This window comes from Dipodomys spectabilis, unplaced genomic scaffold (genome assembly GCF_019054845.1).
Source record: "Dipodomys spectabilis isolate Male_0828 unplaced genomic scaffold, ASM1905484v1 ptg000030l, whole genome shotgun sequence".
NCBI classification, from domain to species: domain Eukaryota; kingdom Metazoa; phylum Chordata; class Mammalia; order Rodentia; family Heteromyidae; genus Dipodomys; species Dipodomys spectabilis.
The window spans coordinates 1,828,249-1,847,984 of record NW_024870707.1 but is presented as its reverse complement, the minus strand read 5'-3'; the positions used below and the strand labels follow the sequence as shown (position 1 = coordinate 1,847,984).

The window sequence follows — 19,736 nt, the reverse complement described above, 5'->3', positions numbered from 1 at the left end:
TTTTTTTTTTTTTTGTCTGTTGTGGGGCTTGAACTCTGGGCCTGGGTGCTGTCCCTCAGCTCTTCTGCTCAGTGCTAGTGCTCTACCACTTGAGCCACAGCACCACTTCTGGCTTTTTTCTGCTAATGTGGTAATAAGGAATCAACCCCAGGGCCTCATGCATGCAAGGCAAGCACTCTACCACTGAGCTACCTTCCCAGCCCCCAAGATCACTTTTTTTTTTTTTTTTTTTTGGTCGGTCATGGGCCTTGAACTCTGGACCTGGGAGCTGTCCCTCAGCTCTTCAGCTCAAGGCAAGTGCTCTACCACTTGAGCTACAGTGCCACTTCCAGTTTTCTAGTGGTTTATTGGAGATAGGAATCTCACGGTCTTTCCTGCCCGGGCTGGCTTTGAACTGCAGTCCTCAGATCTTAGCCTCCTGAGTAGCTAGGATTACAGGCGTGAGCTACCCGCACCCGGCTTCAAGATAACTTTTTTATTGATCCCTAATTTTACAACATACAGTGAAGCAGAGGACAGTTACACAGTGTCTCCAGAGTTTTCTGTGTTATCTGGAATGTTAGGGCACTCTTAATATTGGTCTTTGTAGAAACGTCAGCTTGAGCCGGGCAACTCCATCACAAGGTGGAATATTGAACACACCAAGGAGTGTGAGTATAGTGATGGAACTTTGCCACCGCATCTTTCACAAAGCGAGCGCTATACAGAAAGTGAATTGTACCTTGGATGTACTATAAGCAAAAGTTTCCAGGAAATGGAAACGGTTTTCTGATCTTGGGCTTACTACTCTTGTTTTTGAAATAATGAGACTATAAGATATATTGGTGTGCTTGTGAGCAATTCATTTACTATCAGCTTAATGTTTTGGTTTATTCTGATAAGCTCTTTTCCTGTTTTAGGTTTCTACCATGAATGAAATGAAAAGTTATTCCCAAGCTGTCACAGGAGTAAGTTTTTTTATATTCTTCTTATTAACCTAGGAATAGTTTTGTTTTGTTTTTCGTTTAAACCTGGCCTGTTTGATCATTGCCTTAAAGCCAGCAGATGTCCCGCTGGACAGCTCCCTCACGTTTGTTAATGTTTATCAGAGGTAAGATAACGCAGTTGATGTCTCACTGCATCAGTACAGCCCACCTGGTTTGGTGCTGTTTGGCTTTCCAAGGGGATGTGTGAGCCTCTATCCTGCTCATCCACTCCAGACAACTTCTTGGCAGTAGTTGACTAGTTTACTTTTTTTTTTTTCTTTTGCCTATACTGGGGCTTGAACTCAGGAGCTTGCTCTCTCCTTTGGCTCTTTCTGCTCACGGCTGATGCGGTACCACTTGAGCCACACATCCACTTCTAGCTTTTTGCTGGTTAGTTGGAAATGAGTCCTGTAGTCTTGTCTGCTTAGACTGGTTCTGAAGCAAGCGCCTCAGAGCATAGCCTCCTGAGTAACTAAGATTATAGGTGTGAGCCACTAGCATTCAATTTGGGGTTTCTCTTGTTTGTGGTAGGCTTTGTTGTTGGTTGTTGTTGTTTTTATTTGAGGCAGAGTCTCACTGTGTTGCCCAGACTGATATTTATTTGTTTGTTTAGTGCCAGTCCTGGGACTTGAACTCAGAGCCCAGGCGCTGTTTCTGAGCTGCTTTTTTTCTTTTTTTTTTTTATTGTGAAAATACTGTACAGAGGGGTTACAATTACATGTGTAAGATAATGAGCACATTTCTTATCAAGCATTGTAGCCTCCTCCTTTGTTTCCCCTTCCCATCCCTTCGTATTCCCCCCCCTCGTCCCCCCCACCAAAACTGTAAAGTTTTTCTACATAACGACTTGTACATCTCATTGTTGGAACGGGTCCTCCTGTATCCCTGTTTTAACGATTGGTTTTTTCCCTTCCCCTCCACATATACCAACATCATATATAGTGAGAGCAGGGATTATACCATGGGGGAGGGACATCCAAAGTAACAAAGACATAATCTTATAAATATGTTAGAAACAATCGCATGAAAGATCTCTCTCTCTCTTTTTTTTTTTTTTTTTGTCAGTCATGGGGCTTGAGCTCTAGGCCTGGGAGCTGTCCCTGAGTAATTCAGCTCAAGGCTCATTGAACTGATTTTTTTACCTCAGGGATAGAGCTCTATCATTTGAGCCATAGCTCTATGTCCAATTATTATTATTATTATTAATTTTTATAGTTTATTGGAGATAATAGTCTCATGGGCTTTCCTGCCCTGGCTGACTTCAAACAACGATCCTCAGAACTCAGCTTCCTAAATAGCTAGGATTACAGGCATGAGCCACTGGCGCCCAGCAGACCCTAGCTGATTTATTTTTTGGGGGTGGGAGGTAATGGGGCTTGAACTCAGTGCCTAGGTACTGTCCCTGAGCTTTTATGCTCAAACTAGGACTCTACCACTTTGTGCCACAGCTATAGTTTGATTTTTCTGGTGGTTAATTGTAGAAAAGCATATCAAGGACTTTCTTTTTTTTTTCTTTTTTTTCTTTTTGGCCAGTCCTAGGGCTTGAAATTGGGGCCTGGGCACTGACCCTCAGCTCTTCAGCACTCTACCACTTGCGCCACAGTGTCATTTCGGGTTTTTCTGGTGGTTTATTGGAGATAAGAGTCTCCCAAATTTTCCTGCCTGGGCTGGCTTTGAACTGCAATCCTCAGATCTCAGGCTCCTGAGTAGTTAGGATTACAGGCATGAGCCCCTAGCACCTGGCCCTCCAACTGATTTTTAACTTAAGTAAACTTACCTCTGCCTTCTAAGTAGCTAGGATGATGAGCAATGCTACCAAACCTAGCCAGTAGTTGACTTTTCATTTCCATCATCTTTGAAGGATGTCTATGCTTGTTTATGCTGTTATTTTCATCAGAAGTATTTTGAAATGTTTTATTTTTTTTTTTTTTTTTTTTTTGTCGGTCGTGGGGCTTGAACTCTGCGCCTGGGCGCTGTCCCTCAGCTCTTCAGCTCAAGGCGAGCGCTCTACCACTTGAGCAACAGCGCCACTTCCAGTTTTCTGGTGGTTTATTGGAGATAAGAGTCTCACGGTCTCTCCTGCCCGGGCTGGCTTTGAACCACGATCCTCAGATCTCAGCCTCCTGAGTAGCTAGGATTACAGGCGTGAGCCACCAGCGCCCGGCTTGAAATGTTTTATTTGTATGTTACACTTTTTCCCCCCGTAAATAATGTTCAGTTTTACTTAAATGAAGACTCAGTCCAAAGACTAAAGGAGTTCTCTGGCCTTCTGTTAAAATGTTATTAGTATAGTACAGGCATGTCCAGGCCCAAAAATGAGAGGCTTTCCAGGTACTGAAAAGCAAGGGAAGGGAAAGAGGAATATAAGAACAAATCTGATGTTCTTATATTAATAGTCTAATAACTTAGGTGTCTGTTTTGTCATTTTACAGTTCTTTGCCAGTATGTTGACCTATCCCTTTGTGCTTGTATCTAATCTTATGGCTGTCAACAACTGCGGGTAAGTACTTTGTATTCCTTATAGTGTGTGTGTGTTTGCACATGTGCATGTATGCATGCATGGGTGTGTGTGCGCATGTGTATTTCTGAGGACTGAACTCAGGGCCTCATACTAGGCAAATACTCTCCCACTGAGGTAGAGCCTCCTGTCCCACCAACTGCATTTCTTTTTTTCTTTTCTTTTTTTGCCAGTCTTGGGGCTTGAACTCAGGGCCTGGGCACTGTCCCTGAGCTTCTTTTGCTCAAAGATAACACTGTACCACTTGAGCCACAGTGCTACTTCTGGCTTTTTCTGTTCATATAGTACTAAGGAATCGATTCTAGGGCTTCATGCATGCTAGGCAAGCACTCTACTAAGCCACATTCCCAGCCCCCAGCTGCATTTCTTATCCTGGTAGTTAGCTGATAGGCAGAGCCAGTTCTATTAGAAATGTAGGCGGGGGCTAGAAAGGTAGCTCATTGTAGAGTGCCTGCCTTGCATGCATGAGGCCTTGGGTTCGATTTCTCAGCACCACATCAGCAGAAAAGGCTGGAAGTGGTACTATGGCCCAAGTGGTAGAGCACTAGCCTTGAGCTGAAGAGCTGAGGGATAACACCCAGGTCCGGAGTTCAGGCCCCACAACTGACAAAAAAAAAAAATGTAGGCAAAGGGGAAATAAAGGTAGGTCTATTAAACTCCTGGGTTTTTTTTTCCTGTATGCTCCCAGCAATTTACTCATTTATTTATTTTGACAGTACAGTACAGTTTTGTTTTGTTTTGTTTTGTTTTGTGCTGGGCCTTGAACTCAGAACCTAGGCTCTGTCCCTGAGCTTTTTTGCTCAAGGCAGCATTCTAACACTTGAGCCATAGCTCCACTTCTGGCTTTTTGGTAGTTAATTGGAAATGAGAGTTTCAGAGACTTTCCTACCTGGGCTGGCTTTAAATTGTGATCCTCAGATCTCAGCCTTGAGTTGATAGGATTACAGGTATGAGCCACAGGTGCTGCCTGGCTTTCGTTTTATGTGCTTTGTTTTGTTTGTCATGGGACTTGAACTTTGGGCCTGGGCGCTATACCTGAGCCCTTTAGCTCAAGGCTAGCGCTCTACCACTTGAGCCACAGCACTACTTCTGGCTTTTTCTGCTTGTGTGGTACTAAGGGATCAAACCCAGAATCTAATGCATGCGAGGCAAGCACCCTACCACTGAGCCACCTTCCAGGCCCCATGCTTTTTTATTTTTAAAGTAGCTGCTACATGATAGCCCAGAGCGTACTTGAAAAATGAGTTAGTTATCTTTTCTTCCAGATTTTTCAAAAAGAAGTGATTTTGGATATTATCCAGTTAGGAACATATAGTCAGCAACACTTGAATCTCTTGTCATATTTGTGAACAGAGTTGGTTTGTAATTCTCTTACCCTGCTGATTAGTCATGATACTGCTATATTATAATATTTCATGTTTCCACTAATGAAAAAACTCACCATGTCAAAAATAAGATTGAAGTTTTTTGGGGCTGGGAATGTGGCTTAGTGGTAGAATGCAGTGCTTGTGCCTAACATGCATGAAGCCCTGGGTTGAATTCCTCACCACCACATAAACAACAGGCTGGAAGTGGCACTGAGGCTCAAGTGGTAGAGTGCTATTCTTGAGCAAAAGAAGAGACAGTGCTCAGGCCCTGAGTTCAAGCCCCAAGACTAGCAAAAAAAAAAAAAAAAGATTGAAGTTTCTTTGTATTGTAAAATATGCAGCATGCTTGATCTTTAATAGAATTCATTTTGTTAGCACTAAAACTGCCTCTCTGGTAGGAAATATTTCGTCAAAATTTATCAGACTCTCTTATTTTTTTTGGCCAGTCGTAGGGCTTGAACTCAGGGCCTAGGCACTGTCCCTGAGCTTCTTTTTGTTCAAGGCTAGTACTCTACCACTTGAGCCAGAGGTCCACTTCAGCTTTTCTGTTTATATAGTATTCAGGAATTGAACCCAGAGTTTCATGCATGCTAGGCAAGCACTCTACCACTAAGCCACATTCCCAGCTCCTGTCAAACTCTTGAGAGAACATTTTATAAACATTGGCATGACTAGCTAATCTTTTTTTCTCTTTCAGGCTTGCTGGTGGATCCCCTCCTTACTCCCCACTATATACTTCTTGGATAGATTGCTGGTACATGCTGCAAAAAGAGGTATTTCTACCTTGTGCTCGCATTTTGCTCTTATTTTCTTAAGTAATGATTCATCACAGTTGATAACTCTTATAGTTTACTCTTTAACTACTAATTAATGTGTTCTTTACAGTGTTCAAAAGTGACTCTAACATAATAATAAAAATATAATGCTTAAAATTATCAGCAGATAAAATGAAGAAGAATTTATAGCCAGGCACTGGTGGCTTACTTCTGTAATCTTAGCTGAATTTAGGAGGCTGAGATCTAAGGATCATGGTTCAAAGCCAACCCAAGCAGGAATGTCCATGAGACTCTTATGTCCAATCAATCAATTTAAAAAACTGAAAATGAGAGGCTGGGAAGGTGGCTCAGTGGTAGAGCGCTTGCCTTGCATGCATGAGGCCCTGGGTTCGATTCCTCAGCACCACATAAGCAGAAAAAAAAAGCCAGAAGTGGCGCTGTGGCTCAAGTGGTAGAGCGCTAGCCTTGAGCTGAAGAGCTGAGAGACAGCGCCCAGGCACAGAGTTCAAGCCCATGACTGGACCCAAAAAAAAAAAAAATGGAACTGTGGTCAAATGGTAGAGTGCTAGCCAGGAGCACAAAAGCTTGGGGACAGTGTCCAGACCTTGAATTCAAGCCCAGGACAGGCACACAAAAAAAGTTCTTTGAATCATTTTGTAGCATCAATGATACATTTTTTTAAAAAGGCCTTTGTTCAGAAGGGTCAGACTCCCCAGCCTAGATTCTGAATGAAAAAGCCTAAGTGTTGATCGGAGCACATGTCCAAGATGTCACTGTGTAAATCTGATCTCAGTATAGACATACTGTGAACATTCTGCCTTACATTCTAGAAGTTAGACCTTTTTTTTTTCCTTCCCAGTGCTCTGGATCAAACCCAGAGATTGATTTATTTATCTATTTATCTATCTATGTATGCATCTATTGCTGGACGCTGTCCCTAAGCTCCTTTTGCTCAGGCTTGCACTCTACCACTTGAGCTACAGCACCACTTCCAGCTTTTTCTGTGATTAATTGGAGATAAGAGTCTCACAGACTTTCCTACCCAGACTGGCTTCAAGCAGCAGTCCTCAGATCTCAGCTTCCTAAGTAGTTAGGATTATAGGCATGAATCACCAGTGCTTTGCTCAGCAATAGGGAATTTTGTGGATAGTTTTCTAGTGTGATCCTCATTTGAAAGTTGGAAGCTGGAGGTGTGATTCAGTGGTATTTGCAAGGCCCTAAGTTCAAACTCCAGTACTGTCCCCCCATAAAAGGAAAGATGGCCTTTCTTTGCTTACTCTTAATTTTTACATGTTTTTATTATCTTTAAGTAGTCATACAAAGTTGCCATTTGACAAGACAATTTACAAATACAATATATCAGGGCTGGGAAGGTTGCTCAGTGGTAGATTGCTTGCCTCACATGCATGAGGCCCTGAGTTCAATTCCTCAGCATCACATAAGCAGAAATAGCCGAAGTGGCATATCTTGATGTATGTCACTCATGTCAACATGCTCATCCATTCCTCCCTCTGCCTACTTTTTGTGTGTACTTTGTATGCAAATATTCTGCCACCAAGCTATATCCTCCAACTCCTTTCTTTACTTTCTCTTCCTTTTTTTGGGGGGGTGGGAGCACCAGTCCTAGGACTTGAACTCAGCACCTGGGCAGGCGCTCAAGGCAGGCGCTCTACCACTTGAGCCACAGTACCATTTCCAGCTTTTCTGTCTATGTGATACTGAGAAATCGAACCCAGGGCTTCATGCATGCTAGGCAAGCACTCTACCATTAAGCCACATTCCCAGCCCCTTGCTTTACTTTCTAATTAGCCCCCTGTTATGAGAAGAAAGTACAGAATGGGTTAGGTATCAGACTCTCCTCACCCAGGAACAGTTGCTTCTATGAGTGCTTGACATAGCAAATCAGGATTAGGCATTAGTGGTATGTGAGTCATAGTGCTAAGAGCTTTCTGTGGCATTCTGAAAATAACCATATGAACATTTACAATCTTGTTTCCCATAGGGAGAAATTAGGGTCAAGAGCATCTTAATGTCAGCTCTGTATACCAGACTTTCGCAAACCATATGTGGGAATGCCAGGATTCAAACACAAGCTGTCTAGTCACATGAGCTTAGAATTTTCTTACTTTAATTGTAAGATTTTTAAAGTTCTCCTTAGAAACCTGACCATTTCATTAAAAATACCAATAGTAAGTCGATTACTGGTGACCCATGACTGTAATCCTAACAGAGAAGAAATTTCAGTAGACTCATTTCCAAAATTACCAGCAAAAATCAAGGCGGAAGATGTGGTTCAAGTGGTGCCAGCCTAGCAATTAAGTATGGAGGCTCAGAGTTCAAACCTCAGTACCACAAAGGAGGGAAAAAAAAAAAACATAAATAACAGAGCACTTTTATAGCCCTAGGTTTGTTTCCCAGCCCTTCAGGGGAGAAAAATAAAAAGGTATAAGCTACACTTACTTGAGTGTTTGGACCCTGTTGTAAGTAACTTAACATTTATTGACACATAGGACGATCCAGGAAGCGCTAAAGCCCAAATCCATAGTGAGTGTTCTGAGTGCAAAGAAACTCTCCCTTGTGGATGAGAAACATTTGTTAGGGGCTGGGAATGTGGCCTAGTGGTAGATTACTTGTTTAGCATGCATGAAGCCCTGGGTTGTATTCCTCAGTATCACTCACGCAGAAAAAGCTGGAAGTGGCTCTGTGGCTCAAGTGGTAGAGTGCGAGGCTTGAATAAAAGACGCTCAGGGACAGTGACCAGACCCTGAGTTCAAGCCCCAGGATTGAAAAGAAAAAAACACTTGTTAATTCTATAGTAGCTCAGGCTATTCATAATTGGTGGTCCCAGCTCTGTTTCTGTCATTTTAATCATGTTCCCCAGAAACATGACCAGTTAGATCCCTGCTGATTTGGATTAATTGACCTTACCTTTCTGCCAGACTTTATTTCTGTCTTGTTTTGTTTTCCAGGGAAATATGAGCCGAGGAAATAGCTTGTTTTTCCGGAAGGTCCCCTGTGGGAAGACTTATTGTTATGACCTGAGAATGTTAATTTGAAGATGTGGGGCAGGGACAGTGACATTTCTATAGTCCCAGATGCACAGAATTATGGGAGAGAATGTTGATTTCTATACAGTGTGGCGCGCTTTTTTAATAATCATTTAATCTTGGGAAAATGGAGGTGATTGGTGTCTGCCTTTTTTGTTCTTTTTCCCAGCACAACATCCTTTACCACTGATACTCCCCCTGTAGTTATTCTGGATTGGGACGTTTTTGCTCTAGATTCTTGTTTTACTTAAACAGAAAAAAAAAATTTGTATTTTCCTTTAGGTACAAGCAGGTTGTCATGTGATTTGAGTCCTAATTTAAGACTTCATAAAATGAAGAATAGAATGCCAGTAAGAAAGACTAACTCTGTAAAACCTAAGAGAATTAAAAGGACATGCTGTGTAGGAGGTTATGAATTGCCTTTTCTTAAGTAGACCCTAAAAATCGGCAGCATGCACCAGTCTGCCTCCCATTGTGTGCTTCTAAGCATGGTCGATGAACCGTATCTCTCATACTTCCCAAACATGCCGTGTTAAACGTCCATAGCAAAGCTCTACATGAAGGCTTCACACCTTCAGTATATTATTATAAAGGAAAAACTTGTCACCAACCACAAAGAAAAAGGACATCCAAGAATAAGCAAAAATTGGAGAGTAAGTATGATGGCTTTTCTCCCCCTCCCCCAAGAAGTTTGCTTTCACATGAAATGTGAAGACTGATACTACAGCAGCACTCCCTACACGCCACCATTAGATGTTCTCATTGTGTATAGGCTTTTGTTCCTAAAGTTTTTGTTTTGTTTCCTTTTTTCATTGCAGGAGGTGAGTAGTTCATTTTTTCATTCCTGATGACACCTTGGTAGGTGTATTTGTAAATCTGTATCTGGTAATGTGGACCTAAGTCCACAGAGCGCTTAGGAGACCATCCACCCGCATGTCATACCCACAGCCAGGCATGTTACTTGTCATTTATGGGAGGAAAACTCACTTCAGAAGGACAAAATTCAACTCAAGCAGAAAGCTCTTATTTTACTCAGGCCTTTTAAAAGCAAATGAGAAAGCCTATGGTTTTACTTATTTAAATAATTCACTGGTACTTTGCCAAATGAGTAAGCACTTAATTTGCTGCTTCTAAACTTCTCTATCAGAGCGGCAGTGTCCATATTAGACAGCATGAGCACGCAGGGTCTTACTCCCTTCCGCTCATGAGTAGCTTAGCTTGAAATGTCTTTGATGTAAAAAGTACTTTGTCTCAAAAAGTAATGTAAATTTTATATTCTATTCAATATTATCTGCATTGTTTTAATATAAAAATGTTTTGCATTACCTACTTTTTTCTCCCAAAACTCTTCAAGTAAAGATGATCTAGGAAAATGCCATGTTTATCCTGTGGCGTCTGTGCACATACATATCTGCCTGTTCCTCGCATGTCTGGTGATGATAACAAATCTACCACTAGAGGGCAGCAAGGCTCTGTCCACCAAGGTGGGTTGCTCAGTCAGAGTACTAATATAGTATATGGTGCCGGAGAGGTAGTTCAAAGGTAGAGGGCCTGGGTTCAATCCTCAGCACTGAAGAAAAAAGTCTTGTTCCATACAATGTTTACATTGAGGGGGGGAGGATATAACCTATGAACTGATATAAAATTATGAGCTTTAACATAAAAGTCTGAAGTATAGGTATCTCAACTTCTTGGGAGGTAGAGATAGGACCAATAGGATTGCTGTTCAAGATCAGCCTTAGGCAAAAAAAAGTTAACAAGAATCATCCCAGCTGGGTGCTGAAAGCTGATGCCTGAACTCCTAGCTAGTCAGGAAGCTGAGATCTGAGGATTGCAATTCAAAACCAGCCTAGGCAAGAAAGTGGTTATCTCCAATTAGCCAGCAGCAAGCCAGAAGTGAAGCTGTGGCTCAAATGGTAGAGCACTAGCCTTGAGCAGTGAAAGCTCAGGGACAGCACCTATGCCCTGAATTCAAGCCCTAGGTCCTGCACATACACATACATACACAAACACAATCACAAAGAGCCAGGTACTGATAGAGCCTGCCTGTAATCCTAGCTACTCAGGAGGCTGAGATCTGAGGATCATGGTTCAAAGTCAGCCTGGGCAGGAAAGTCTGTGAGACTCCTATCTCCAATTAACCACCAGAAAACCAGAAGTGGTGCTGTGGCTCAAGTGGTAGAGCACTAACTTGAGCAAAAAAGCTCAGGAACAGTGCCCAGGCTCTTGAGCTCAAGTCCCATGACACCAAAAAGAAGAAGAAAAAAACCAAAGAACTAGCCAGCATGGTTACTCACTGTAATTCCAGCTACATTGGAAGTATAGGTAGGATTGAGGTTCAAGGCTAGCCTAGGGGGAAAAAAAGCAAAAGACCTTATCTGAAAAACAACTAAAGGAGGGCTGGGAAGGTGGCTAGTGGTAGAGTGCTTGCCCTGCATGCATGAGACCCTGGGTTTGATTCCTCAGCACCATGTAAGCAGAAAAGGCCGGAAGTGGCACTGTGGCTCAAGTGGTAGAGCGCTAGCCTTGAGCTGAAGAGCTGAGGGGCAGCACCCATGCCCAGAGTTCAGGCCCCATGACCGACAAAAAAGAAAATCAAAGGCTATACGGCTTGGGTTACATATAACAATACCCTGTCTCAGGGAAAAAAGCCTAACTGGGCTTTAAGAAAATCAGCTGTCAAGCCGGGCGCTGGTGGCTCACGCCTGTAATCCTAGCTACTCAGGAGGCTGAGATCTGAGGATCGCGGTTCAAAGCCAGCCCGGGCAGGAGAGACCGTGAGACTCCTATCTCCAATAAACCACCAGAAAACTGGAAGTGGCGCTGTAGCTCAAGTGGTAGAGTGCTCGCCTTGAGCTGAAGAGCTGAAGGACAGCGCCCAGGCCCAGAGTTCAAGCTCCACGACCGACAAAAAAAAAAAAAAAAAAAAAAGAAAATCAGCTGTCTAAGTAGCAATAACAAAAGAGGTGAAGATGGTTAGTTTAAGGTACTGTGACAGGTAAATGGCAAGAAGAGGAACACATTGAAAAGTAACTGCCAAGCTTCTGTAAGTTTCTTCACAATTTTTGGTAAGGTTCTTATCCCCATTTAAAAATACAGAAAATCACCAGGTGCCTAGTGGTGCATGCCTATAATCCTAGCTACTCAGGATGCTGAAATCTAGGATCATGGTTCAAAGCCAGCCCAGGCAGGAACATCTGTGAGACTCATCTCCAGTTAACCACCAGTGACACTGTGGTTCAAGTGATGGAGTGCTCACCTTGAGCTGAAGATCTCAGGGACAGCTCCCAGGCCCAGAGTTCAAGCCTCACAACCAACAAAAAAAATTAGGTAGGTAGATGGATGGATGGATGGATGATAGAAAAGCAGGTTCAGATAGCAAATTTTAGAGTTGGATTCAAGGTAATTTTAATGCTTCATGATAATAAAATGCTGAGAAAAAAGTGACCAATAAGCCAATGTATAATCTTTACATATGATCAAAAAGGTCTTGCATTTGTAGTCAGAACAGTGAACCCCAAAGTAAGCAGCTGAAAACAGAAGAGATCACCACTACTTTTCTAGGTTATAATGGTGTGTATGGGTGAAGGGCTAAGCAGTGTGGCAAGGGTTTCTCTAAAGCATGCCATCCGTTCAGCAGATTGAGGTTCTAATAGATTTGGATAGTAATGTTTATTGCAAGTGACCTGAGCCCCAATGCCTCTTGGGATTCTTCTAAAATGCCCTTGTATGTATGGGCTGGGCCTCCCTAGGTGCATAAGAAAGTCTAGCGGTGGGCTGGGAAGGTGGCTCAGTGGTAGAGCGCTTGCCTTGCATGCATGAGGCCCTGGGTTCGATTCCTCAGCACCACATAAGCAAAAAGAAAAAAGCCGGAAGTGATGCTGTGGATCAAGTGGTAAAGCTAGCCTTGAGCTGAAGAGCTGAGGGACAGAGTTCAGGCCCCATGACTGGACCCAAAAAAAATTTAAAAAAAAGTCTAGCGGGGACTTCTGTTTTTCAGATGTAAGAAAAACAAGTGTTTTATCTCCTGGTCGCACATGTTTAGGTTTATCTGAAGACACTGCTGGGAGAGGTAGCCAGCGATCCCAGCTGGGAGGAAGAGGCAAGAAGGATCATGAGTTGAAGGACTGTCTGGGAAGCTGGCAAGACCCTGTCTCAAAAATTACACAAGCCAGGTGCTGGTGGCTCATACTATAATCTTAGTTACTGAGGAGACTGAGATGAGACGTGCATTCAGAGCCATCTCTGACAGACAAACCCATGAGACTCATCTCCAGTTAACCATCAGAAAGCCTTCACAGAGTAGAGTGGAAGTATGGCTCAAATGGTAGAGAACCCGCCATGAGTGAAAAATCTGAACTGAGGGCAGTTCAAATGCCAGTGTGTGTGTGTGCGCACACATGCACCCCCCTCCCCCCCCCCCCCCACACACACAGAGTAGACAGAAGGGCTAGACAAAAAGGGCTAGGTAGAGCACTTGCCTGTGCAGGGGGCCCTGTATTTACTCCAGTAGTGGAGAAACATGCAAATATTTTCCCCCTTTCTGTTGATCCTCCATCTGTCGTTTCTAGATGAAGAGTCCAAAACCTCTATTCTGATTTTTGTCCCAGGCGGAAAGGTAAGAGGTTCTTTGCCATCAACCAAAAAACAGGTTCTTCTTGGGTAAATCTCAGGTTTTCCTTCCAGCCAACTTTGCCGTGACAGCTTCCTCTTCCACTGCTGCCAGGCCACGGCCTGGGAGGGTGTGAGTCTGCACATCCCCCTAGATGGACTGCCATCTCCCACGGCTGTGAAACAAAATGCCTCGGCTTCTAAGTGAAAGTCAGGACCCCAAATCACTTGTCAAAACCCCAGCTAGGCAAATTGCATGTCAAAACGTGTTCTAAAACCAACTTGGCACAAACCTGAAGAATATTTTCAAATAGAGGATGGCTTCAGAGATCGGTAAGACGAAGTAGTAGGCAGGGACAGTTGTGATCTGAAGTACTCAGAAAACATGAAGCCTCTTGAGGTGGTCAGATGAGGACCAAACTTTCTCCCTCGGGCTGGGAGAATGGCTCAGAGGATAAAGTGCTTGCCTCCCCAGTACTTCCAAAAACTAAACTGGCTCACTCTCTAAATGACAATGACAACGTGGATGGCAGAAAATTTCATAACATCCACTTCTGTCTCCCAAAGATAAGCAAAAGAGTTGTCTGTCCCTTGGTAGGACCACATTTCTGTGGAAAATCTATTAGGTACTGCCTTTCACTCCAAACAGAGTAGCATCAACAGCCAGAGGTTAGTTAAGGGCAAGTCCCAAAACTATACCTACTCTCCGTTCCCATCCCTTCCGGAGCCCTGCCCTCCTGGCCATGGAAAGGGGTGAGAATGTCCTTTGGCTAAAAAAAAGAAGAGAAGAGGAAAATGGAAACAGAACCACACCTCCTTCCAGACGGCTCACCTCCCGCTGGAATTCAGAATCTCCTGCTTCTCCCTCCCCGGAGGAGCCCACACTGGATTTATAAATGCAGCTGTTGGGTATTAAAGAGAGCTTGAGCAAAGCCCAGGGCTAGAGGTAGTGGAGGACACCAAGGTTAGAGGTGAATGTCCCTGTGTTGTGTGCAATTTCTTGTCTTCTGAGAGAGATACAAAAGGACAAGAACATAAGCCCTGAGAGTGTTGGGTTAAATGAAACAATACGCAACCTAGCAACATCTGGTGCATATAAAAGGCTGCTTACTGAAAATCTGAAATGCTCTGGTGACTGCCGCTGAGCAAACGCAGAAGCCAGGGGAAGCTGGCGCTCAGCACCACGGGACCCATGGAGGAAAACTGAAGCCTGGCAGCAGAATCACAAGCCTGCCTGCAAAGGGCCAGGGACTTGGCGTTTCAAAACTAGGGTGGTGGGAGATGCAGTGCTGGAACAGGAGCAATTCGTAGCCCCGGTAGCCGTGACCCTGGACAAGTTACTTGTTGTTTCTTTGTTTTTGGTTTTTTTATGTATATAAGAGAGAGAGTCCTGGGGCTTGAACTCAGGGCCTGGGTGCTGTCCCTGAGCTTTCTTGATCAAGGTCAGTGATCTACCACTTGAGGTACTCTTTCACTGTTCCACTTCTGGCTCTTTTTTTTGGTGGTTAATTGGAGATAAGAATCTCACAGACTTTCCAGCCTAGGCTGGCTTTGAACCTTGATCCCCAGATATCAGCCTCCTGAGTAGCTAGACTTACAGGCATGAGCTACCAGTGCCCAGCTTTACTTTTTTGGGGGGAGAGGTGGGCCTGGAAACTTGCCTGTGTAAGCAAGCCTTCTATCACTAAATTCACATTCCACTTTGGGTTTTTTGTTTGGTCGTGGAGCTTAAACTCTAGGCCTGGGCGCTGTCCCTCAGCTCTTCAGCTCAAGGTAAGCACTCTACCACTTGAGCCACAGTGCCACTTCTGGTTTTCTGGTGCTTAATTGGAGATAACAGTCTCACGAACTTTCCTGCCCGGACTGGCTTTGAACTGCGATCCTCAGATCTCAGCCTCCTGAGTAGCTAGGATTATAGACACGAGTCACCAATGCTCAGCTTCCACTTCTTAATCATTTTACATCTCAAGCTTCTCATCTCTAAATTGAGAAATGATACTTATTGGAGTTTAAATTTAGTACAGTATCTAGCAGAGTAAAGTATGTGGCAGTTAATATTGTTAAAAGTTTGACATTTAGGGCTGGGGATGTGGCTCAGTGGTAGAGTGCTTGCCTAGAATGCATGAGGCCTTGGGTTTGATTCCTTAGCACCACATAAGCAGAAAAAGGGGAAGTGGTGCTGTGGCTCAAGTGGTAGCGTGCTAGCCTTAAGCAAAAAAAAGCTCAAGGACATTGTCCAGGCCCTGAGTTCAAGCCCCAGGACTGGCCAAAAAAAACTTTTAATGTTTAGAAATGGCAAGAAGGGACTGGGAAGGTGGCTCAGTGGTAGAGTGCTTGCCTTGCATGCATGAGGCCCTGGGTTCGAATCTTCAGCACCACATAAGCAGAAATAGCCAGAAGTGGCGCTGAGGCTCAGGTGGTAGAGTGCTAGCCTTGAGCTAAAGAGCTGAGGGACAGAGCCGAAGCCCAGAGTTCTGGCCCCACAACCAACAAAAAAAAAAAGTGGAAAGAATATTTTATGGGTGTGGACAAAGCCACTGAATTAGTGGAGGCTAAAGCAGTTGAAGATGAGTGGGATATCTCTGACTGTCCTAACCCTTCTCCAAGGCTGTAGTTCTGCCATACCATGAGTACCCACAACAGTCTAGCACATAGTAGATGCTCAACAAATATTTGTTGAATGAATGTCCAGCTGACCCAGAGATGAACCTGCCAACTGTCCTTCAGGATCCTGAAACTGAGTTCTATCTCAGTCTCTCTTCCCAGACTTCTAAGGATGCTCGCACTCACAAAAGCCTAGTAACACAGCATCACTCTATTTCTACTGTGGTAAAGCCCACCAGGTGACCCGACCCCTCCCCTGCTTCTAAAAAGTCACTGCTAGATTCTCAGAAAAGCTTCTTGATCTGTCATTCCCCCTTGAACCTTGCCACCTTGGTGCATCATCGTTGCCCAGCTGTTGTAGCAGCTTCTATCTGCCCTTCCTGCCACCAGGGCCAGATAGGAGGCAGTAGATAAAGCAGGAGCTCTACAGAGCAGCAACGATGTGATGTCCTATCAGTGGCTGCCACTTTCTCCTGCCTACCCCTGGCTAGTGGCAAAAGACAAAACCCTTCTCTGACTCACATTTCTTAAGACTTCTCACTCCAACTTCCTTAATCCTTCACCCTGAGCCCAAGTCCCATAGCCCCCACTCTGTAGCCTCCTCTGTGCGGATGTCTGTGTCCCTCTGACAGCTGCCATGGGTCTGTGTGATCTTCCACGTCAGCCTTGCGCAGGAGGAGCCGAGCTGAGAGACGAGGCTATTTATAAGTGGAAAGTGGGTGTACAGTTCTGCAGTCACAAATGTTTTAAACAAGGCTAATTCCACCTCTACAGTCGAGTTTTGAAAATCCTGTCCACCCCCTATTTCTCAACTTTCCCCAAAGCCTGGAAGAGCCACAATAAGCCTCGGTGGCTGAGAAAAGTGGCATGAGCGTGTATACACTGGGCATTTGTAGGCACCTACTGAGAGGCTGGGGCTGGAACTCACTAACAAGCACAAAACTCTGGATCCAATCTCCAGAACAGGGAGAGAAAAAGAAATGGAGAAAAAGCTGTGGATGTACCATCCAATCATAAAATGCTAATGGCCATTAGCTCCAAATCCTAACCATAAGACAAAATATTACCCACACTTTAGTATAGAAAGGTAAAGTTCAGAGAAATTCATTAATTTGCCCTGGTTGGCAAACAACAAAGCCAGAGTTCATCTCTAGGCCTGCAGGTGTGTGAAATTTCTATGGACACACCATGTACGCACATTGAGTCCTAGTCTTACTTGTATCATATGAGAGTGGTTCTTATACAAATAGAAGGGCTAGGCTAGAAAAGTGGGAGAACAAAGCCCTGGGTTCAATCCCCAGTACCCAGGGGAAAAATAGTGAAATACAAAATTACATGGAAGGGAACTGGCTTTCGTTTTGTTTTGTTTTTAGAGACAGGGTAGCCCAGATTGACCTTGAACATAAAATCATCTTGCGTCAACATCCCAAGATGTGAGCCACCATGCTCAGCTCATGACTTTATTATAACAACGAAATGATCAACCTTGTGTACTACAATTACACAGTCAGAAACCCAGCTTAAATGGGCTTAACTAACATAAGGAATATAGCCAAGCACCCGTGGCTCACTCCTGTAATCCTTGAAATCAGTGTTATCATAATTCAGAGCCAGACACAGCAGAAAAGTCTTCAAGGCTACGTGTGCAACCAGCAAAATCCTGGACTGGAGGCATGGATCATCTGTAGTGAGCAAAGTAACCTGAGCAAGCCAGAGTTCAAGCCAGAGGACTAGCACAAAAGGTATTTATTGGCCAAATAACAAAAATGGCCAGTTGCTTAGTGGTTAAAACAAGGACATCAGGAACTTGCCTTGGGTCTGCTTACCTCTGCCTGGGCCCCCTCTCAGGAAGGATCTGTCTGCATGGTGAGAAGATGCCAAGGCTGAGGGTCTGGCTCAAGTGGGAGAGAACCTGCCTAACAAGCCCTGAGTTCTAACCCTAGTACTGGTCAAAAAAATAAAGAAGACGGCAACAGACAAGTCCAGTCACATGGCTTCTTAGAACTTAAAGTTTCAGAGAAAGCAAGTATCTCCTCAGAGAACGCCAGTAAAAATCCCCAGGAGTGCCAGGCACCCGTGGCTCATGCTTGTAACCCTAGCTACTCAAGAAGCTGAGATCAGGCTGGGAATGTAGGTAGAGTGCTTGCCTAGCATGAATCAAGCTCTGGGGTTCAATTCTTCAGTACTACATAAGCAGAAAAAGTCAGAAGTGGCACTGTGGCTCAAGTAGTAGAGTGCTAGACTTGAGCAAAAGAAGCTCAGGGACAGTGCCCTGAGTTCAAGCCCCTGAGTTCAAGCTGAGATATAAGGATCAAAGTGTGAAGCCAGCCTGGGCAGGAAAGTCTTATCTCCACTAAACTATCAAAAAAGCTGGACGGGCTGGGAGGTGGCTCAGTGGTAGAGTGGTAGAGTGCTTGCTTTGCATGCATGAGGCCCTGGATTCGATTCCTCAGCAACATATAAACAAAAAAAAGTTGGAGGTAGTGCTATGGCTCAAGTGGTAGAACTCTAGCCTTGAGCTGAAGAGCTAAGGGTATGTCTGTTGTGGGGCTTGAACTCTGGGCCTGGACGCTGTCCCTCAGCTCTTCAGTTCTAGGCGAGTGTTCTACCACTTGAGCCACAGTACCACTTCTGGTCTTCTGGTGGTTAACTAGAGATAAGAGTCTCATGGACTTTCCTGCCTGGGTTGGCTTCAGGACAGATTGTCCTCAGGACAGATCCCCAACACATCCGGGGAGAAGCCCTTCCTTTGCACTTCTCGGCTCCAGTCCCTTGGCACCCCACTCACCCTGTTCACACACAATGCCACTGTTGAAAGACAAAGCTAATATTTAGGTATCAGAATTGGGCCTCCAGAATCCATTGAAACAGTGGGCTGAAACCAGCAGGATATTTTAAAAATAAATAAAAAGTAGGGGCTGGAAAGGTGGCTCAGCGGTAGAGTGCTTGCCTTGAGCTGAAGAGCTCAGGGGCAGCATCCAGGCCCACAACTGACAAAAAAGAAAAAAGAAAGGAAGAAAGAAAGAAGAAAGAGAAAGAAAGAAAGAGAGAGAGAAAGAAAAAGAAAGAGAAAGAGAAAGAGGAAGAAAGAAAAGAAAGAAAGAGAAAGAAAGAAAGAGAGAGAGAAAAAGATCTGCATTTGGCTTTTTTTTTCTTTGCCACTTCTGGGGTTTGAACTCAGGGCACTGTGGTGCTGAGGAATCGAACCCAGGGCCTCATGCATGCAAGGCCAAGCACTCCGCCACTGAGCCACCTTCTCAGCCCATTATTTGGATTTTTTTCTTTTAAGCCACTGCAGGAATTTGGGATTAAGGAAGCGGGGCTTAGCAGTGCTGCGTGTGAAGCAGGCCGAGAGCTCGCAGCTGATTGCAGTTTGAACAGATACTGGGAGGAATGGAGCAGATGCTTAAAAGGATAGCAGCCCTCCCCAGCTGGCCCATCTACTTTTGGGTACCAAGGGAGAAAACAGTGGAAAATGTCTCCTGGGAGGTAACCACGGTGAATGGCTTCCAGTAGATCCTTTCAGAGAATTTTGTGCATGTATAAGCACAGTTTTTCTGTGTTCAAATGAATAGCATATTGCACTTCTTGGGCCTTTTTTTCATTTAACTAATAGTGCATCTTAGAGATTATTTCATGCCAGTATACTTTTGTAGAGAAAGCAAGTATTGTGCATATAAGCCAGGCACCGGTGGCTCATGCCTGTAATCCTAGTTAGCCTGCCTCGAGTACTTCATTATGGCAATATTAAAGCATTAATATTCACTTTTTTTTTTTGGTTGGTCTTGGGGCTTGAACTCTGGACCTGGGTGCTGTCCCCTCAGCTCTTCAGCTCAAGGCTAATGGTC

The 19,736-nt window shown here is 44.2% G+C and overlaps 1 protein-coding gene across 1 annotated transcript in view; it reads left to right on the top strand.

Annotated features, from left to right (window-relative positions):
• The window catches only part of Mtch2 (mitochondrial carrier 2), a 28,064-nt gene extending 18,979 nt beyond the window's left edge, over window positions 1-9,085 (top strand). Inside the window, exons 10-13 of the mRNA XM_042676063.1 lie at window positions 900-947; window positions 3,398-3,465; window positions 5,548-5,623; window positions 8,596-9,085. Of these exons, the coding sequence (XP_042531997.1) occupies window positions 900-947; window positions 3,398-3,465; window positions 5,548-5,623; window positions 8,596-8,682 (279 nt within the window). The 3' untranslated portion in view covers window positions 8,683-9,085. The remainder of the gene's footprint in view (window positions 1-899; window positions 948-3,397; window positions 3,466-5,547; window positions 5,624-8,595) is intronic.
• Window positions 9,086-19,736: the final 10,651 nt, after the last annotated feature.